Source organism: Haematobia irritans, chromosome 4 (genome assembly GCF_050003625.1).
Source record: "Haematobia irritans isolate KBUSLIRL chromosome 4, ASM5000362v1, whole genome shotgun sequence".
NCBI classification, from domain to species: Eukaryota; Metazoa; Arthropoda; class Insecta; order Diptera; family Muscidae; genus Haematobia; species Haematobia irritans.
Window position 1 is genome coordinate 160005780 of NC_134400.1, and position 23532 is coordinate 160029311.

General features: G+C 34.6%; 1 protein-coding gene across 1 annotated transcript in view; it reads left to right on the forward strand.

Annotated features, from left to right (window-relative positions):
• LOC142235842 (ovochymase-like) overlaps positions 1 to 23532 on the forward strand; it is a 59427-nt gene that overhangs the window by 23052 nt on the left and 12843 nt on the right. The window contains exons 5-10 of the mRNA XM_075307096.1: positions 3788 to 3999; positions 4180 to 4251; positions 4330 to 4461; positions 13296 to 13601; positions 13676 to 13907; positions 20846 to 21242. Coding sequence (XP_075163211.1) covers positions 3788 to 3999; positions 4180 to 4251; positions 4330 to 4461; positions 13296 to 13601; positions 13676 to 13907; positions 20846 to 21242 — 1351 coding nt within the window. The remainder of the gene's footprint in view (positions 1 to 3787; positions 4000 to 4179; positions 4252 to 4329; positions 4462 to 13295; positions 13602 to 13675; positions 13908 to 20845; positions 21243 to 23532) is intronic.

The window sequence follows — 23532 nt, forward strand, 5'->3', positions numbered from 1 at the left end:
ATTAAGAAATTCTGTAATATTTTGTCAAAAAAATAGTTTTTATAATTTTTTATAAATTTTAATGGATTCTAACGCTTGTCGGAAATGTTTGACCTCAAATATTTTCAAAAATTCACAATTTTTTCAGATTGGATTTAGCATTTTTTTTTCGACAAAATTTAAATGATTTGTACCATTTTATAAATTCTTACTCTGTTTTTAACCTATTTGAAACAAAAAAGTTAAAATTACCCATTCAAAGTATGAAAAAACCAAGTTATAAAAAATTGAATTAAAAGAAATTTCTGGGTAGTTAAAATAAAGAACATCATGTTGTGCATCTTCTGGAAGTGCTTTTAAAGTTGTGCCTTTGGAAGGACTTCCAAATTTTTTTGCTGGGATCTTAATAATGCTGCAAAAAAGCATAGCCAAATAGAAGTGAAAATGTTCTTTTTGGGTCCGGAAGTGGTGCAAAATTAGCGGAGAAGCGATGAATGTAATATGAAATTGTCATAGAACGAATGTCCACCGTTTCAACAGCCGTTGCAATGAATTTGCATCACTTCTTAAGTTGTGATCCAAATTCAGTGTTTTGAATGTGAATTAAAAAATTTTGTTATATTTTCCCAAATAATTAATTTTTATATTTTTTTATGATTTTTAATGCATTCTAACGCTTGTTTGAAACGTTTTCCCTCGAATATTTTCAAAAATTCTATAATTCGAATTTAGCATTTTTGTGGCAAAATTTGAATAATTTGTACCATTTTATTTATTCTTACTTTTTTTTTAAAGAAAACAAAAAATTACGCATTAAAATATGAAAAAAAATGAAGTAAAAAAAATTCCTGTGTAGTTAGAATAATTAACTTTGTGCCTTTAGAACAACTCCCAATTTTTTTGCTGGGAAAAGTGTGGAACTACTTTTAGTTGCTTTATTATAAATTAATTGTCGAGTTATTTTGATGCCTATATTGTTATTCATTTTTATGAAATAAAACATTAATTGGACCTAAAAGTTCAGTCTATAAATTTTCAGCTAGGGGGGCTATAGCCCCCCCTAGGAAAATTGTCTAGCTACGCTAATGCCTCTTGGAGGAGTAAAATTCATCCGATTCGCTTAAAATTTGGTACATTGCGCTAGTATATGACCGCTAACAGCCACGCAAAAATTGGTATATATCGGTCTATAGTTATATATAGCCAATGGCCAATCACACAAAAATTGGTCCATATCGCCAAAAATAATCTACCAAAATTTTATTTCTATAGAAAATTTTGTCAAAATTTTATTACTATAGAAAGTTTTGTCAAAATTTTATTTCAGTAGAAAATTTTGTTAAAATTTTATTTCTGTAGAAAATTTTGTCAACATTTTATTTCTATAGAAAATTTTGTCAAAATTTTTTTTCTATAGAAAATTTTGTCAAAATTTTATTTCTATAGAAAATTTAGTCAAAATTTTATTTCTATAGAAAATTATGTCAACATTTTATTTCTATAGAAAATTTTGTCGAACTGAATTATATACGTATTTAATTTTTTTGTTTAATATATACCCCGTATGGACTAACTTACAATTTAGAAGACGGTGTTAACCCTCTAATGTCCAATCCCACCTTTAGGCGGGCTTCATTAAATAAGGAAGCTTTTAGTAAAACACACTTTAAGACAACAAAAATGAATAAACTAAAAAGAAAACATTGTTGAACCTGTTCAATAGCCTTTGCAGCGTATACTGAATTTTATCGTATAAATTTTTCTTGATTAGTTTTCTTGATTTTGTGTCGTTAACATTGAATACTTAATCAGCTGACAAAAAAATTGGGGCATTAGAGGGTTAAGGATTTTTTAAGCCTTTCGACCCTAAAGTTGCCTGTGGGCAACTTTTTGTGTTTTGAGACTCACTGTCAGCGTTGTTTTTGTTTTTGTTCATAAAACTGTAACGGTATCGGAAGCTACAAGTGTTTTCTTCAAGTTGAATGAAAAATCAGCTAATTTGGTTGTCAATTAGCAAAAAATTTTTTCATTAATACGCACGTACCTCAAGGAAAAATATTTGCGAATTTAAAAAGAGGTTTTTATACATGTGACTTTTTTCAAAAATTACAACTAAAATGTTGAAAGTTTTTATTAAATCTTTTGTAGTACATGTCAAATAAAATATTTCTGCAAGTCAAATCTTAGAATTGCAAAAAAAACAACAGATGGGAAATTTTTAAAATTGAAAAGTTGCCTGTGGGCAACTTTGGGCAATTGTGGTAGTAAATTTACATATTTTTGAACATAAGACCTGGAGAAAAAAGGTTTGAAAAACAATGATTTTGAAAAAATTTTGAACTTCAATTGGGATGTCCCAGTGACGAGAAATGCGGCCATGATGTGGAAAACATATCTGCAGTGCAGTGGGGAATTTGGAAGGAATCGTAAAAAGGGAGGAAGCCACTTCTTGGCAACATACTAGTGGATTAGCACGAATATTGACGCTTTATAATACTTTGGTTTTTTACACCGCCAATTAAATTGACATGGGTTAAAAAAAAAAACATTTTCGTGAGTCACGCGAAGCCGTGAATGAAATTTAAACGAAACCTCGTGAATGTGCGTGAACAGGATTAAAGAAAAATGTGTGGCGCGTGAGTAAAAATCAAATTGTGTTTGTAATTGTGAGTGAGTAACGATCCAACCCACGCTCACGATCCAACTCACGCTCAAGATAAAATTCACGTTAACAATAAAATTCATATTCACGATAAAATTCGCACTCACGGTAAAACAGACACAAAAAGTAACAATCACGAACAAATTCACGTTCACGATTAAATTCAAGCTCGCCGATTTTAATCACCTTTACAGATTTAATCACGCTTAAGATTTCAATAGCGTGAGTCACGAGCATTTTCGTTAATTACCAGAATTTTATTGAGCCACGAAAATTGTCGTGTTCCGAAAATATTCGTGACTTACGAGATTTGTCCTGAATTACGGAAATTGTCGTGAATCGTGCGAAAGCGTGAGACATAAACATTGTTCATGTGTGAGCGTGTGCGAGTATGACTTTTCATTTCGTGACCGTGAATTCCTACCCACATGGCATGCGTGAGTACAAATATTTCTTCGTGAATGTGTTTGAGCGGGATTGAAATTCCACTCACGCGCGTCTATGTATATATTTACTTTAAAATAACAAAAAACTTAACAAAAATCCAATAAAACGTAATACGTCTATCATTACAAAACAAAATAGTTTGTAGTCACAATTGCCCAAAGTTGCCCACAGGCAACATTCTCTACCGCCTAAACGAATGGGCGTGGCGACCCGAAATTTTGGCTAGACGCTTCTTAAATGACTTCAACATGATTAAAAGTAAAAAAAAAATTAGCGATACCTATACAAATTCGGGGTCGAAAGGGTTAAGATACTTTGCCATCGGCAAGTGTTACCATCGGCAAGTGTTACCGCAACCCAAGTAATTCGATTGTGGATGACAGTCTTTAGTAGAAGTTTCTACGCAATTCATGGTGGAGGGTACATAAGATTCGGCCTGGCCAAACTTACGGCCGTATATACTTGTTTCTCTCTTATTTTTATATAAAATTTTTCCAAAATTTTATTTCTATAGACATAAAACATCAAGAATTCTACCAATTTACCAAACAGAAGAAAATCTACTATTTTTGGTAGAATTCTACCAAATGTAGGGGAAGGTAGGGAAGTTTCTTGTCCTTGTAGGTTAAACCGAAAATTTTCCCCGGCAACACTGCCTCTCATACCATGTTTTGTTCTAATTCATGTTTTTATTTTCAGATTTCATAACACCAATCTGTTTGCCAGAATCAATGACATTTATAAACCAGGACTTTGTGGGCATGAATCCATTTGTTGCCGGTTGGGGAACTATAAAACATCAAGGTCCCACTTCCAATGTTTTGCTACACGCTCAAGTACCAATCGTCAGCCGCCAGACATGTGAACAGAGCTATCAAAGTGTTTTCAATTTTGTACAATTTAGTGATAAGGTTAGCATTTAATATTACAGATGATCTATTACTGTCCCCAAACCATAGTATCCTAAGTCGAAAATTGGCATTTTCAAGAGAGTAAAGGATTTATCTCTTGGACAAAAATTCTATATTAACGTAGTATCTATATTTCTTTATATATTACTAACCCTAGAATATCTGTTTTTTTGTGTATAGATAATATGTGCTGGAAGTTCCATAGTTGACGCTTGCCAAGGCGATTCAGGCGGTCCCTTGATGTTGCCACAGGTATGAGAGGCCGGGTCATGTTGAATACATGGTCAATTCTGAACTCTTAATAAATTAATTTCGCTTATTTCATTTCAGCTGGATGGGACAACCTATCGTTATTATTTACTAGGTGTCGTTTCTTACGGTTATGAATGTGCCCGTGCTGGTTTTCCAGGAGTTTACACTCGCGTTGCCATGTATATGTCGTGGATTCGGCAAAATATGATTTGAATTTTATTGTTATATGAAATGTAAAAGAGTCATCACTAAATAAATCATCATCAGTACTTATGCAAATTCATATGAAGCTATCATACTTTTCATAAGCGTAGGAGGGCATCTTGGGCAGGGCTTAGCCGCCTTCAGAAAAAAAATTTACCCCCCAAAGAATTTGAAACCCTATTTATGATTGTTTACTTTAAATTTAATTTGAGGTATTTTTACTATTTTTTTTGACTTAGCAGTGGCGATCTAGATCTTTCCAAGATAGATGGTGAATTGTGGGTTTTTGGACAACATTTGGCCGAATCGGCCGATAGTTATAGAAGCAGGTGGCTTAACTTAATCTTAGCTGATTCTGTGGAAAGTAAGCAATAGCGGTGTGTACACCGAAAGAATTCTCTTCGTTAATTTTACGAAGAATTCTTCATTAACCATTCTTCGTAAATTTTTCATTAAAACAACAGAATTTTCATTCATTTTCGTAAATTTTACGAGTATACAAAACCTCTACGAAATATTCTACATTAACTTTTCTTCGTAAAAAGTTCGTACTTTTAACGAAACTCTCTTCAAATTTCATGACTTTTGTGAAGAGGTTTTTACGAATTTGTGAATATTTTACGATACATTCTGCGTTAAAATTTCTTCATAAAAAGCACGAAACATTTTCTTTGAAATTACGAATGTGCTTTAATGTATTCCTTTATTCAATTTTTTAATGCATGACTATGCTACTTCTCTTTTGATTGACAATATGGTATGCATAAAATGGAAGCAACCAAACTATGTGAAAAAAATTTCTTAAAAATTTCATAAAAAGTATGAAACTTTTTCATAAAAAGTACGAAGTTATTTCTTACAAACTACGAAAAAAATTGGAAGAACTTTTCTTCGTAAAAAGAAGGAAATATTTCGTACTTTTAATGAAAAGTTTCTTTGTTTGTAAAACAATGACAAATTTCGTACTTTTAACGAAAATTTTCGTTCTTTTTACAAAGAAAATTCTTTCGGTGTAGGATATGACTATATTGTAGAGCTGGACCGAAGCATCGGCTTCGGCATTCGGCCAAAAATCGATAATCGGCCTAGAGGCTGATTAACCGAAGCTTTTTGAATAATTTATTTCAAATTGAATTGTCCAAGTGTTGAATTTGTCTCAGTCAAAACACCCAGTACAAATAAAACGTACAAATTTAAAAAAAAATTCTTTTTTGTTATTATAATATCAAACTATCGGACTGAATTACCTTTTATTGTTGTATTTATGCCTTTGTTCAAAAGATTCTAATATTGAAGTAAAACACACCAAATTTCTGTAATTATAAATTTGAGGAAAATATTCGGCTTCGGCCGATTATTGCTTTTTTCCCGAACATCGGCTTCGGCCAAAAAAAAACACGCTTCGGTCGAGCGGGATAAACCATTATGGGTAAACCATAATTGAAATTGTGTGTAAAATGTGGGTATTACTTTGAAGCAAATCAGGGTAAATTTCTGGCTTCTGAGGTCATTTAAGTACATATAGGGCTAAAAATATATATGGGGGATATAAATGTGTATGGGGATATAAATGTGTTCACAGGCAGACGAATGAACGGACATGGCTAGATCGACTCAGGGGCTCGCCCTGAGCAAATTGGAAACTCTTCATACATGATTTTTGGGACTATTAAATGTCCAAAATAAGCCTTAAAATGCTGGTTTTTGCTTTAAAAATTAACAATTGTGGAAAAAATCATTTTTTGCTGCGGAAGTTTGCAATATGTGTTTGAAACATTTCTCCTATATAATGCTACCTACTACACTGTGATATAGTTAATCTGATAGGGAAGTAAGAAATTATCAACAAAAATTCTATTTAGGTCGTACGTACGGAGGTTTATTTTTAATTGAATTTTCAGATGTTCATCAATGGAATTTCCTATATCAAAAAAAAAAAAAAAATCAATACCTATAAAATACAAAAGGATTTTTTTTTGTTTTTTAAGAAACAAGTTAAAAATCTAGACCTCTTCGGTATACTTTTGAAAATGCAGTGAATTTCCCCAGTAGTACGAAATTATATAAGATACTGAAATACTTATATATAGGGCAACAATATAAAGGGACAAGTAAGAATGATACTACCATGTGGAAACACATATACCCTCCACTATAATTTCAATAATTATAAATTATTGCAGACATTTTTTGTAATGAAAATATTGTACTAAACAAGCTGTAATATGTAATGAGGGCTACGGAATTGAACAAATTGTATTGACTCTGACTCCAGATTTCATGCATTCGATTTGTATCCAAGTTTTCCCGATGCTCTTTAATGACACTTGAAACAGTGAACCGGTGTTCCTTAAGGTGATTTGCCATTTTCCTGTATGGTTGTAATAGATTTTTTATAAACTGAACAATATATGGGATTGGAGTAATTTTTTTGTTATCTTCAAAATCGACTTGTGATTGTTTTGAAAATCGAGTTAAATCGACTTTCGATATTGGCCAAAAAAAAACTTTTGATAGTCAGACTAAATCGAACTAATCGAGTTCTAATGAAAACAAACATTGACTTTGAATTTAAAGGCCTAGCTCTTTTTGTGGTGACAAAAAAATAAGTCGACTTATTTAAATTTTTAAATCGTCGAAATTCGATTTTCATTATTGGTAAATTGCCGAAAAAGCGACTTTACTAAGTTTTGAAGAAGTTGAAAAGTTGACATTTGCAAAACTGCAGACGAAATGAATAGATCGACTCAGAATTTCCCTACAGCCAATAATATATTTATGTATGTTGTATTGTTTTATATCAATGAGTTACAAACATAATGACAAAATTAGTATATGCTCTATCAAATAGTGGAAGGTAAAATAAAAAAAAAACACTCCAAAATATGCATACATGTCATTTCTGTTCAGTTGATGCACTGATAGTGATGCTCATTCACTGTTCATCATTTACTTTGTAAAATCAAATAAAAAACACACTAATATGATAATAAATTCCAATGAATTAGTCGCGTGTATTGGAATGTACCGATTAAGTACACACATTTGTTTATTCCTTAGTTCAAATATTTTCATATTCAATAATTTTTGTTGTTTGTTCCATTACTAGAGCTCGACCGAAGAATCGGCATCGGCTTCGACATTCGGCCCAAAATCGACAATATGCCACGAATCGGCCTTCAAGAAGCCGATTAACCGAAACAGACATGGACCAAAACAAACCAAATTTCTTTAATTAAAAATTTCAGAAAAATAATCGGCTTCGGCCTAGTATTGTTTTTTTTTCGAACATCGGCTTCGCAAAAAAAAAAACGCTCTTCCATTACATACACTTAAAACAAGTAAGGAAAGTCTAAAGTCGGGCGGAGCCGACTATTTATATTATACCCTGCACCACTTTGTAGATATAAATTTTCGATACCATAGCACATCCGTCAAATATGTTGGGTGCTATATTTAAAGGTTTGTCCCACATACATACATTTAAATATCACTCGATCTGGACAGAATTTGATAGACTTCTACAAATTCTATAGACTCAAAATTTAAGTCGGCTAATGCACTAGGGTGGAACACAATGTTTGTAAAAAAATATGGGAAAGATTTAAATATGAAGCAATGTTAAGGAAACTACGCAACATTTTATATATACTTTATAGCTCGATATATACACCCTCAAAAAAATCGCTTTTTTAACATATGTTCCAAACATATTTTGCAGGAAGCACATATATTATTGGATACTGCCGAAATATTAATATGTTTGTTTTATGTGAACATATTATATGTTTGGAAGCATTTTGAGCCCAAAAATATTATATGCTTGGAAAGGGTCGTGGGTTCAATCCCTGCTCCGACTGAACACTTTTTTTTATACCCACCACCATAAAATGGTGACGGGGGTATAATAAGTTTGTCATTCCGTTTGTAACACATCGAAATATCGATTTCCGACTATATAAAATATATATATTCTTGATCAGTGAGAAATTCTAAGACGATATAAGCATGTCCGTCTGTCTGTCTGTCTGTTGTAATCACGCTACAGCCTTCAATAATGGCGCTATCGTCCCGAAATTTGGCACAGATTAGTTTTTTGTTTGCAGGCAGGTCAAGTTCGAAGATGGGCTATATCGGTCCAAGTTTTGATATAGTCCCCATATAAACCGACCTCCCGATTTGGGGTCGTGGGCCTATAAAAACCGTAGTTTTTATCAGATTTGCCTGAAATTGGAAATCCAGAGGTATTTTGGGACCATAAAGAGGTGTGTCGAAAATGGTCCGTATCGGTCCATGTTTTGGTATAGCCCCCATATAGACCGATCTCCCGATTTTGCTTCTTAGGCGTCTAGAAACAGTATTTTCTATCCGATTTGTCTGAAATTGAAAATCTAGAGGTATTTTAGGACCATAAGGAGGTGTTTCGAAAATGGTCCGTATCGGTCCATGTTTTGATATAGCCCCCATATAGACGGATCTCCCGAGTTTGCTTCTTGGGCGTCTAGAAACTATATTTACCATCCGATTTGCCTGAAATTGGAAATCTAGAGGTATTGTGAGACTATAGAGAGGTGTGTCGAAAATGGTCCGAATCGGTCCATGTTTTGGTATAGCCCCCATATAGACCGATATCCCGATTTTGCTTCTTACGCGTCTAGAAACAGTATTTTCTGTCCGATTTGTATGAAATTGAAAATCTAGAGGTATTTTGGGACCATAAAGAGGTGTGTCGAAAATGGTGTCCATCGGTCCATGTTTTGATATAGCCCCCATATAAACCAACCTCCCGATTTGGAGTCTTGGGCCTATAAAAACCGTAGTTTTTATCCAATTTGCCTGAAATTGGAAGTATAGAGGTATTTGAGGACCATAAAAAGGTGTGCCGAAAATGGTGCCCATCGGTCCATGTTTTGGTATAGCCCCCATATAGACTGATCTCTCGATTTTTACTTCTTGGGCGTCTGAAGACTATATTTTCTAGCCGATTTGTTTGAAATTGGAAATCTAGAGGTAGTTGAGGACCATGAAAAGGTGTGCCGAAAATAGTGCTCATCGGTCGATGTTTTGATATAGCCCCCATAGAGACTATCTCCCGATTTTGCTTCTTGGGCTTCTAGAAACTATATTTTCTATCCGATTTTCCTGAAATTGAAAAATCTAGAGTTCTTTTGGGACCATAAAAAGGAGTGCCGAAAATGTGTGCCGAAAAGGTGTGCCGAAAACGGTGCCCATTTTTTGGTATAGCCCCCATATAGACTGATCTCTCGATTTTTACTTCTTGGGCGTCTGGAGACTATATTTTCTAGCCGATTTGTTTGAAATTGAACATCTGGAGGTATTTTAAGATCGCAAATATGTGAGTAGCAAATGGTGCCTATCGGTCCATGTTTTGGTGTAGCCCCCATGTACACCGATCTCCCGGCTTTATTTCTTGGGCTTCTAGAATCCGTAGTTTTTATCCGATTTGCTGGAAATTAGTAATCTATTATTCAACGATTGTCTCTAAAATTTGGGTCAAAAGAAAACTTTGCTTGTCTAAAATTACGTTTCTCAAAAAAGAAAACACTTCTTTCAGGGTATAGCAGGCGCACTGATCATGAAAATTGCTTCAAACTGAAAGTAAAATTTCCGGATTTTACTCATCGTATTTAAATAATGGTCGAAAAATCTACATATTTAAGATTTTAAATCAAGGCGTAATTTCATCATATACACGATATGTTTATAATTTCTCTAAAACTCAAACAAAATTGGTTCTCATAAATCCAGAATCTGATCTGGTCTTCATAGGTAGAATCTTTAAAGTTTGTCTTCGGGAACTGACTTGCTTTGGAGAAGATTTGTCATCAAACCCCCTACAATTCTATATATTATCAAGTAACCCACTACGACGAAGAGTTTTCAAAGTAAACTACCATATTTGATTCATGGTGGTGGGTATTTAAAATTCGGCCCGGCCGAATTTACTGCTTTATATACTTGTTTTTTTTTTTTAATTTACACATTTATATTTATACTATATTAAATTTTTATAATGAAACTTCGAAATGTGGGTTATTAAAGATTTATAGTCAGTAACAGTGCTTGATATAAACGAAATTGATTGATTTTTGGATAAAATATTATTTTTTTATTGCAAAAATAACAATTTTGTAACAAAAAACTGTTTTTGGTACAAAACTTTAAAATTTGGAAGGAATTCAAAAACTCTAACAAAAGAAGAACATGGAGTCGAGTATAAACATACATAAATAATTTTATAATGTAAACATAAATTTATTTAGGCGTGAACAGTTTTTTACTAGCATTTAACACCATCGCTCTAAAATGCTTTTTATTTTTATACCCTCCACCATAGGTTTGTAACACATCGAAATATTGCTCTAAGACCCTATAAAGTATATATATTCTGGGTCGTGGTGAAATTCTGAGTCGATCTGAGCATGTCCGTCCGTCCGTCCGTCCGTCCGTCTGTTGAAATCACGCTAACTTCCGAACGAAACAAGCTATCGACTTGAAACTTGGCACAAGTAGTTGTTATTGATGTAGGTCGGATGGTATTGAAAATGGGCCATATCGGTCCACTTTTACGTATAGCCCCCATATAAACGGACCCCCAAATTTAGCTTGCGAGGCCTCTAAGAGAAGCAAATTTCATCCGATCTGGCTGAAATTTGGTACATGGTGTTAGTATATGGTCTCTAACAATCATGCAAAAATTTGTCCACATCGGTCCATAATTATATATAGCCCCCATATAAACCGATCCCCCGATTTGGCTTGCGAGGTCTCTAAGAGAAGCAAATTTCATCCGATCCGGCTGAAATTTAGTACATGGTGTTAGTATATGATCTTTAACAACCATGCAAAAATTGGTCCACATCGGTCCATAATTATATATAGCCCCCATATAAACCGATCCCCCGATTTGGCTTGCGAGGCCTCTAAGAGAAGCAAATTTCATCCGATCAGGCTGAAATTTGGTACATGGTGTTAGTATATGGTCTCTAACAACCATGCTAAAATAAGTCCCCATCGGTCCATAATTATATTAAGCCCCCATATAAACCGATCCCCCGATTTGGCTTGCGAGGCCTTTAAGAGAAGCAAATTTCATTCGATCCGGCTGAAATTTGGTACATGGTGTTAGTATATGGTCTCTAACAATCATGCAAAAATTGGTCCCCATCGGTCCATAATTATATATAGCCCCCATATAAACCGATCCCCCGATTTGGCTTGAGAGGCCTTTAAGAGAAGCAAATTTCATCCGATCCGGCTGAAATTTGGTACATGGTGTTAGTATATGGTCTCTAACAATCATGCAAAAATTGGTCCACATCGGTCCATAATTATATATAGCCCCCATATAAACCGATCACCAGATTTGACCTCCGGAGCCTCTTGGAAGACCAAAACTCATCTGATTCAGTTGAAATTTGGTACGTGGTGTTAAAATATAGCCTCAAACTACCATGTAAAAATTGGTCGGTATCGGTCCATAATTGTATATAGGCCCCATATAAACCGATTCCCAGATTTGACCTCCAGAACCCCTTGGAAGAGCATTCGGTTGAAATTTGGTACGTGATGTTAGTATATGGTATCCAACAACCATGCAAGAATTGGTTCCTATCAGCCCATAATTATATATAGCTCCCATATAAACCGATCCCCAGATTTGACCTCCGGTGCCTTTTGGAGAAGCAAAATTCATCCGATCTGCTTGAAATTTTGGTACGTGGTGATCGTATATGATATTTAACAACCATGCCAAAAGTGGTCCATATCAGTCCATAATCATATATAGCCCCCATATAAACCGATCCCGAGATTTGGTTTTGGAGCCACTTGGAGGAGCAAATTTCATCCGAGTGAGTTGAAATTTGGTACATTGTGCTAGTATATGGTCGTTAAAAACCATGCGTAACTAGGTCCATATCGGTCTATAGTTATATATATCCCTCATATGAATCGATTTCCAATCACACAAAAAGTGGTCCATATCAAGTTCATCATTCTATATAGCCCCCATATAAGCGGCCCCCATATTTATATTCTGGCTCTCTACGTACGGTGCAAAAGTCCATGTCGATTCGTAATTATTTGTAGACTTACCTATACATAAGTTTTTTTGTCTAATATATACCACGTATGGACTAACTCACAATTTAGAAAACGATATTAAGACGTTTTAAGATACCACAACCCAAGTAATTCGATTGTGGATGACAGTCTTTCGTAGAAGTTTCTACGCAATCCATGGTGGAGGGTACATAAGATTCGGCCTGGCCGAACTTACGGCCGTATACACTTGTTCTTTAATAATTCATTTTAAAGAAAATAAACTTTTTAAATTGTTTTAGCTGCAAAACTCGAACTTAATGCCCGCTTTTATATTTGAAGGTGTCCGTCAACTCTTATTATTAATACTACTTATTAATAAAGAGGAACTAAACTTAAATAAATATATTGTGTTTTAAAATTGTGCCCGAAACACATTTTGTTTATATCGGAACATATGAAAAACATATTTTTCTAACAGTGTAGATATACCCTAACCATGTTTCTGAATTTGCTATTGTAACGCTTCACTATTCGTTACACTCTATTGTACATCTCTAGATAGGGGGGAAAAGGGACCTATTGCAGTGTAACATTAAACACGATTTTTATTGCTAATGCGAAATTTAATTTTACAAAATGAAATATCTCGACACAGGGGTTAAGGTAACAAGTGGCATTTGTGTTTTAATAATTGACGGGCACAGAGGGAATTGTGTTTTTCCCAAAGTATTTTTCTTCTTCGAAAGAGGAATTTGAGCATCAAATGAAAAAAGGATATTAAAAAAACGATAGAACACTGTAGTGTAGAGTTTATCAAAATGCGTGGTGTATTTTTATTAGCAATAATTTTATACTCTGTAAACATTAGTCAAAGTCAACGGGGTTTTGTATCTAGTCCAAGTTATGATGCAAACTTTTGCCGTACACCATTGGGTGAATACGGAACATGTGTTTCATTGAAATATTGCCCTGAGGTATTGATACTCTTCGAAAGACTGAGTACAGATTCAGCTAAACAATATTCGGCAGAATTACAAAGGTTATGTGGTAATCGTGTGACGCCCGATCAATATCCAGTGGTGAGTTTGTATAAAGTGACCAAAAATGTACAACTAGAGAATTGATATAATTTTTTTTGGGTTCATCTTTAAAGCTATGTTGTAGTCGTATTGCTAATAATATAGGTTCTAATGGTGGACACTTACCAAACACTGGTCCCCATGCAGCAACTACAACGATGGCGAGAACACCAACGGCGAAGACAACAACCACAACGACAACAACGGAAACACCTTTCACCACATCACTTCCACATAGGACCAGGAACGACGATTCTTCCACGGTTTTATGTCTTACAACAGAATCATCTTCAGGAGTTTGTAAATGTAAGTGAAACCCCATATAGTGAGTCTTTCCATGGATCTGGTATTTGGGACCAAGAAATAAAGGATATGTATAGAAATTAATGAGGAGCCACCGTGGTGCAATAGTTAGCATGCTCGCCTTGCATACACAAGGTCGTGGGTTCGATTCCTGCTTCGACCGAACACCAAAAAGTTTTTCAGCGGTGGATTATCCCACCTCAGTAATGCTGGTGACATTTCTGAGGGTTTCAAAGCTTCTCTAAGTGGTTTCACTGCAATGTGGAACGCCGTTCGGACTCGGCTATAAAAAGGAGGTCCATTGTCATTGAGCTTAACATGGAATCGGGCAGCACTCAGTGATAAGAGAGAAGTTCACCAATGTGGTATCACAATGGACTGAATAGTCTAAGTGAGCCTGATACATCGGGCTGCCACCTAACCTACACTGAAAAAAAAGCATACTCGGTTCCAAAGATTTTGTCTTTACTTAAAAAAATTTGGTATTGATTCCGAGCCAAAGAAGCGGAGAATACAAGTAAGGATACTTTTAAGACACAATTCTCTTTTAAATTTAGGTTTTGTGTACTTGCTTCTAGGAAGCAAATTTTAATTTTTCGCTTTCTCAGCTTTTTTTCTTCATACGCTATCAAGGTCCTTTAAAAACGAGTTAACGGCAACTTTGTTTTCCAAATTAGGACTCGACATAAGTAGAAATTATGCTATGTTTGAAGTAAAAAACTTCTTTGAAATAGAGTTTTGAAAAACATGTCCTATATTTGAACGATTTTTTGCTTTGTTGTCAAGATGCAAAAAGACAACAAATTTAAAGACAATTTCATTAAATTTAAAGAATTTTTCTGAATTATTAAAGTCAAGTTGACCTTAGCCTATAATTTTTTTCTTTCATGTTAAGATACCCATTTTTAAGTCAAATCACTTAATTATAAGACAATACGACTTCATTGAAAAGTTTATCGACTTTTGGACAAGGAAAATAACTTTTTTTTTAGAGAAATGCGTCTTCTATGCTAAGCAAAATTTGTATTCGTATTTGAAAGACATGAAATCTTTGACCTCACGACAATATTTTTTACAGTGTAACCATAGAAATTAAAATCCGCTGTGGACAACGGTGTACTTGATCACGGTTGCTAAAGTTGGTAGAATTCTACCAAAAATAGTAGATTTTATACTGTTTGGTACACTGAAAAAAAAGCATACTCGGTTCCAAAGATTTTGTCTTTACTTTAAAAAATTTGGTATTGATTCCGAGCCAAAGAAGCGGAGAATACAAGTAAGGATACTTTTAAGACACAATTCTCTTTTAAATTTAGGTTTTGTGTACTTGCTTCTAGGAAGCAAATTTTAATTTTTCGCTTTCTCAGCTTTTTTTCTTCATATGCTATCAAAGTCCTTTAAAAACGAGTTAACTGCAACTTTATTTTCCAAATTAGGACTCGACTTCCAGTAGAAATTATGCTACGTTTGAAGTAAAACACTTCTTTAAAATAAAGTTTTGAAAAACATGTGCTATATTTGAACAATTTTTGCTTTGTAGTCAAGATGCAAAAAGACAACAAATTTAAAGACAACTTCATTAAATTTAAAGAATTTTTCTGAATTATTAAAGTCAAGTTGACCTTAGCCTATAAATTTTTTCTTTCATGTTAAGATGCCCATTTTTAAGTCAAATCACTTACTTATAAGGACAATATGACTTCATTGAAAAGTTTATCGACTTGTGGACAAGGAAAATAACTTTATTTTAGAGAAATGCGTCTTCTATGCTAAGCAAAATTTGTATTCGTATTTTAAAGACATGAAATCTTTGACCTCACGACAATATTTTTTTCAGTGTAGATTGATAGAATTGTTTCTGTTTTGGTAGGGTTTTGCAAAATATTTCTCTCCAACTAAGAGATACTTCAAAAAGAAATAAAATTTTAACAATCTTTTCTATAGAAATAAAATTTTAACAAAATTTTTTATGCACTGGAAAAAATATTGACATAATATGGAAGATTATGAAACTTAAATTTTACAATAATGACATTTCAATTAAAAGAAAGTTTATAATCCTTGCTTCAAACATTTTTATACCCTCCACCATAGGATGGGGGGTATATTAACTTTGTCATTCCGTTTGTAACACATCGAAATATTGCTCTAAGACCCCATAAAGTATATATATTCTGGGTCCTGGTGAAATTCTGAGTCGATCTGAGCATGTCCGTCCGTCCGTCCGTCTGTTGAAACTTGGCACAAGTAGTTGTTATTGATGTAGGTCGGATGGTATTGCAAATGGGCCATATCGGTCCACTTTTACGTATAGCCCCCATATAAACGGACCCCCAAATTTGGCTTGCGAGGCCTCTAAGAAAAGCAAATTTCATCCGATCCGGCTGAAATTTGGTACATGGTGTTAGTATATGGTCTCTAACAACAACGCAAAAATTGGGTGACATCGGTCCATAATTATATATAGCACCCATATAAACCGATCTAACGATTTGGCTTGTGGGCCTCTAAGAGAAGCAAATTTGATCCGATCCGGCTGAAATTTGGTACATGGTGTTAGTATATGGTCTCTAACAACAACGCAAAAATTGGGTGACATCGGTCCATAATTATATATAGCCCCCATATAAACCGATCTAACGATTTGGCTTGTGGTGCCTCTAAGAGAAGCAAATTTGATCCGATCCGGCTGAAATTTGGTACGTGGTGTTAGTGTATGGTCTCTAACAAGCATGCAAAAATTGGTTCACATCGGTCCATAATTATATATAGCCCCCATATAAACCGATCCCCAGATTTGGCTTCCGGAGCCTCTTGGAAGACCAAAATTGATCTGATTCAGTTTAAATTTGGTACGTGGTGTTAATATATGGCCTCAAACTCCCATGCAAAAATTGGTCGATATCGGTTCATAATTATATATAGGCCCCATATAAACCGATCCCCAGATTTGACCTCCGGAGTCCCTTGGAAGAGCAAAATTCTTTCCATTCGGTTGAAATTTGGTACGTGATGTTAGTATATGGTATCCAACAACCATGCAGGAATTGGTTCATTTCAGTCCATAATTATATATAGCTCCCATATAAACCGATCCCCAGATTTGACCTCCGGTGCCTTTTGGGGAAGCAAAATTCATCCGATCTGGTTGAAATTTGGTACGTGGTGGTAGTATATGATATTTAACAACCATGCCAAAAGTGGTCCATATCAGTCCATAATCATACATAGCCCCCATATAAACCGATCCCGAGATTTGGTTTTGGAGCCTCTTGGAGGAGCAAATTTCATCCGAGTGAGTTGAAATTTGGGACATTGTGCTAGTATATGGCCGTTAACAACGATGCCTAACTAGGTCCATATCGGTCTATAGTTATATATAGCCTTCAGATAAATCGATCCCCAATCACACAAAAATTGGTCCGTATCAAGTTCATAATTATATATAGCCCCCATATAAGCGACCCCCATATTTTAATTCTGGCTCTCTACGTACCGCGCAAAAGTCCATATCGATTCGTAATTATTTGTAGACTTACCTATACATAACTTTTTTGTCTAATATATACCACGTATGGACTAACTCACAATTTAGAAAACGATGTTAAGAAGTTTTAAGATATCACAACCCAAGTAATTTGATTGTGAATGACAGTCTTTCGTAGAAGTTTCTACGCAATCCGTGGTGGAGGGTACATAAGATTCGGCCTGGTCGAACTTACGGCCGTATATACTTGTTTTCATTAAATTTAGGACACAAATCTTGAAATTGTGCGTCCCTCTGTTGAAGTTGTAGATCTTTGAAGTAAGGCAAATGTTCCTTAAAATAAAGAAAAACATTTTTAATTTAAAGAAATCGTGTTTAACTCAACTGACATATTCAATTTTTAAATTTAAGATAAAAATTCTTCAAATATAGGCTAAGACTTATTTTAAGGATTTGCATTTTGGTTTAAAGTTTTTTTTTTTTGCATTAAGAAAACAGTTTTTACTTTGAAGTACTTGGCATAATTTGTAATTTGAAACTGGAATTTGTTTGTACATGAACACCTTTATTAATATATTGCAAACAGAGAATAAAAATTCGATGAATGAGATCTGTATCCAATTTTAATTTTATCGATCCTAGATTTAAAGTCAGGGAGGTCCCTAAGAAATGTATTTATTTTAAAGAAGCCGCATCTTTGGCTCGGAACCAAAATCCTTAAAGGAAGGTCAAAATCTTTGGATCCAAGTAAACTTTTTTTGAGTGTAGAAACTATGTTTTGACAAAATTCTCTATAGAAATAAAATTTTCACCAAATTTCCTATAAAAATAAAATTTAGACAAAATTATCTATAAAAATTTTCGTTTTCAAAATTTTCTATAAAAATAAAATTTTGACTAAATTTTCTATAGAAATACAATTTTGCAAAATAAAATGTTTTTGTTGGTAGTTTTTTTTTTTTTTTTGTAAAATGTCCAAATTTGATCAAAATCCACGCCGCAATGATAGAAAACTTACTTATGATCCAAACAAATCTCAAGAAAGGATCCAACTAGAGTTTCTTCCCGGACTTTTTCCATCCCAGCATTTGTTTTTTTTTAATTTCTCGGGATCCCACTTAAAGGAAAACTTCCTTTGATATGGCATGTATATTAGCCATTGCAACAAATTAAAAAGAGCCTAAGTCTAGGGTTCTAAGGCGCTATGTGGACACCTAACCTAAAATATAGTAAAATCTCGGGAATTTCCGAAATGAAAAATTAAGCTTTGACTATAGCCATTGAAGTTCCAAAAGGTGGAAGAGTTCACCGATACACAAACAACTTAAAATGAAAAGATCCACGGTGTTGCTTCGCTTGCACGAAAGTGGTCCTTAAACGAATTTGGGCTTTTCCTATGAGAAGCCATTCTAAAATAGAGCTGTTTGTGAATTAACAAAATTATCGGGATAACATGTCAAAGAGGAAATGTAAGCCTTCGATTGACCACCAGAACTAAAAATGCCGAATATTATCGGGAAAATGTCCTGTATGTGTTGTAGCCTTGAGCAGACAGAGATTTTGGGCGCAAAAGCATGCCCGGTTCCAAAGATTTTGACTTTCCTTTAAAAAATTTGGTATTGATTCCGAGCCAAAGAAGCGGAGAATACAAGTAAGGATACTTTTAAGACACAATTCTCTTTTAAATTTGGGTTTTGTGTACTTGCTTCTAGGAAGCAAATTTTAATTTTTCACTTTCTCATCATTTTTACTTCATATGCTATCAAAGACCTTTAAAACCGAGTTAACGACAACTTTATTTTCCAAATTAAGACTCGACTTCCAGTAGAAATTATGCTATGTTTCAAGTAAAAAACTTCTTTAAAATAAAGTTTTGAAAAACATGTCCTATATTTGAACGATTTTTTGCTTTATAGTCAAGATGCAAAAAGACGACAAATTTAAAGACAATTTCATTAAATTTAATGAATTTTTCTGAATTATTAAAGTCAACTTGACCTTTGCCCAAACATTTTTTATTTCATGTTATGATACCCATTTTTAAGTCAAATCACTTAATTATAAGGACAACACGACTTCATTGAAAAGTTTATCGACTTTTGGACAAGGAAAACAACTTTATATTAGAGAAATGCGTCTTCTATGCTAAGCAAAATTTGCATTCGTATTTTAAAGACATGAAATCTCTAACCTCAAGACAATATTTTTTTCAGTGTGGACAGTCCAACAGTTCTCGACACCATCGCACTAAAATAGCATCAATGGAGCAAATGAATAAAAGGAGGCTTCGAAAATGCTAAATCCTCAAAATAAGTTTTAGCCTATATTTGGAGCGTTTTTATCTCAAATCTAGAGATTCAATATTTCAGCTAAATTAAGGACGATTTTTTTTTTTAAATCAAAAATGTGTTTCTTTATTTTAAGGAAAATTTGCTTAGTTCAAAAATATTCGATTTAAACGGAGTAACGCTAATTTCCAAAATACGACACAGATTTACTAAAAACAAGTATATACGACCGTAAGTTCGGCCAGGCCGAAGCTTATGTACCCTCCACCATGGATTGCGTAGAAACTTCTACTGAAGCCGATGGCAAGGTATCTTAAAACTTCCTAACACCGTAATATATACCACATAGTCCATACGTGGTATATATTAAACTAAAAAAGGCCGATTAAATACGTATATAATTAAGTTTAAAGTTTCTATAGAAATAAAATTTTGACAAAATAAAATGTTGACAACAATTTTTGTGTGATTGGGGATCGGCTATATATAACTATAGACCGATATGGACCAATTTTGGCATGGTTATTAGCGGCCTTATACTAACAGCACGTACCAAATTTCAACCGGATCGGATGAATTTTGCTCCTCCAAGAGGCTCCGGAGATCAAATCTGGGGAACGGTTTATATGGGGGCTATATATAATTATGGACCGATATGGACCAATTCTTGCGTGTTTGTTAGAGACCACATTCTAACAACATGTTCCAAATTTCAACCTGATCGGATGAATTTTTCCAAGAGGCTCCGGAGGACAAATCTGGGGATAGATTTATATGGGGGCTATATATATTTATGGACCGATACGGATCAATTCCTGTATAGTTGTTAGAGACCATATACTAACACCACATACCAAATTTCAACCGAATCGGATGAATTTAAAAACATGCAAACTAAAGAAAGCGCAGAGATTTAATATCTCTTATAGATGATTATTGTAAAATTAAAGTTATTTTTCAAACAAAGATTACAAACTTTGAATTAAATAACATTTCTTTATTTTGAAGTAACTTGTTCTCAGCATTGCGTAAATTTCATATCCTAAAATTAAGATGTGGTGATTTTCCAATTGATTAGAGCCCGTTCTGTCCTACTTTATCTTTTTCTTCTTACTTTTCAAGAATGTTTGGATTTTCAATTACATTTTTAATTGTTTTAATTGCAGCTCTTAAAGAGTGTCCAGTACTCTTGAATAAACTCCAAGCTGATCCCAATAATGAAGAGATTAAAAGCACTCTACGTAAATCCCATAGTGCCTGCGGCAATCAAAGTACAGATGTATGTTGTCCCAGAAATATGACAACGACGACATCATCATCATCACGAAAGCCTCGCTTGATGAATCATAGTGGAAACCATTTGACAACAGAAGAGGAAGGATGTGGTCTCATCAATCAGACAACACCAAAAATTGTGGGTGGTGATGAGAGTCAAATTGGTGCTTGGCCTTGGATGGCCTTACTCGGTTATGATCCCTATAGTGTGCGTCCATTTAAATGCGGTGGTACATTGATTTCCAATCGTCATGTTATTACGGCTGCCCATTGTATAAGACGTGATTTGTAAGTTTTTGGCCCAACAACTTTGAGTACACTTCAAAAAAAGTGCACCCTATATTTCACTAAAGCCGATTTTTTAGTTTATGGAATTATAAGGTTTTAAGAAAGTATTCATGACTTTAATAATTATTTGCGAACGTTACTTAAAATTAAGTAAAACAGAGGGAAAACTTATACACAAATGAAGCATAAAGATTAACTAAATTCGTGTCTCCCACAAATTAGTTCAGAATTTTCTAAAAATTTAAAATTTTTCCCATGCGCCCATCTTGAACTTCGTATGGCACTAAAGACATTTTTGCAATTTTGAACATCAATTTTTGTCTTCAAATTACGAAATTTTCTTTAATAAGTGAAAAATAATAATTTTGTCAAATATTTTTTATACCAACCACCACAGAATGGTGATGGGGGTATAATAAGTTTGTCATTCCATTTGTAACACATCGAAATATCGATTTTCGACTATATAATGTATATATTCTTGATCAGGGAGAAATTCTAAGACGATATAACCTGCCCATATGTCTGTCTGGTTGTCTGTTGTAATCACGCCATAGTCTCCAATAATGCAGCTATCGTGCTGAAATTTTGCACAAACTCGTCTTTTGTCTGCAAGTTCGAAGATCCTGGTTTTGACATAGTCCCCATATAAACCGACCTCCAGATTTGGGGTCTTGGGCTTATAGAAACCGTAGTTTTTATCCAATAATGCAGCTATCGTGCTGAAATTCTGCACAAACTCGTCTTTTGTCTGCAGGCAGGCCAAGTTCGAAGATGGGCTATATCGGTCCTGGTTTTGACATAGTCCCCATTTAAACCGACCACCAGATTAGGGGTCTTGGGTTTATAGAAACCGCAGTTTTTATCCAATTTGCCTGAAATTGGAAATCTAGAGGTATTTTAGGACCATGAAGAGGTGTGCCGAAAATGGCGAGTATCGGTCCATGTTTTGGTATGGTCCCCATATAAAACGACCTCCCGATTTGGGGTCTTGGGCTTATAGAAACCGGACCGGGCTTATAGAAATAGGATAAAAACAATTTTCAGACAAATTGGAAATCTAGAGGTATTTTATGACCATAAAGAGGTGTGACGAAAATGTTGATTATCGGTCCATGTCTTTGTATAAACCCAATATAGACGGGAGCCACCGTGGTGCAATGGTTAGCATGCCCGCCTTGCATACACAAGGTCGTGGGTTCGATTCCTGCTTCGACCGAACATCAAAAAGTTTTTCAGCGGTGGATTATCCCACCTCAGTAATGCTGGTGACATTTCTGAGGGTTTCAAAGCTTCTTTATGTGGTTTCACTGCAATGTGGAACGCCGTTCGGACTCGGCTATAAAAAGGAGGTCCCTTGTCATTGAGCTTAACATGGAATCGGGCAGCACTCAGTGATAAGAGAGAAGTTCACCAATGTGGTATCACAATGGACGGAATAGTCTAAGTGAGCCTGATACATCGGGCTGCCATCTAACCTAACCTAACCTATATAGACTTCTTGAGCTTCTAGAATCCGTAGTTCTTTTCCAATTTGCCTAAAATTATAAATCAAGAGGTATTTTTGGACCATAAAGAGGTGTACCGAAACTGGTGATTATCGGTCCATGTTTTAGTATAGTCCCCATATTGACCAATCTCCCGATTTTATTTCTTGGGCATCTAGAAACCGTACTTTTTATCCAATTTGCCTGAAATTAGAAATCTAGAGGTATTTTAGGACCATAAAGAGGTGTGCCGAAAATGGTGATTATCGCTCCATGTTTTGGTATAGCCCCCACATAGACCGATCTCCCGATTTTACTTCTTGGCCTTCTAGAAACCGTAGTTTTTTTTATCCAATTTGCCTGAAACTGAAAATCTGGAGGTGTTTTAGGACTATAAATAGATGTGCTGAGTATATTGTGTATCGGTACAGGCTTTGATATAGCCCCCTTATAAACCGGCCCTCAGATTTGGGGTCTAGATTCTAGAACCTCCATGTAGACCGATTTCACTTCGTGAGGGTATAAATAGAAGGTGCACTGTTCATGAAAATTGCTTGCAACTGAATGTAAAATTTCCAGATTTTAATTCTCGTAATCATTTAAATAATGGGCGTAAAAATCTACAGATTTTAGATCAAGGCGTTATTTAACAGGTTGGCTGATAAGTTCCCGGTCTAACAAAGAAAAACACATTTTTTTTGTCAAAATTCGTTTTTATTATTCAACATAGTTCCCTTCAAGAGCGATACAACGATTATAACGACCTTCCAATTTTTTGATACCATTTCCTTCGGTTTTGCCTC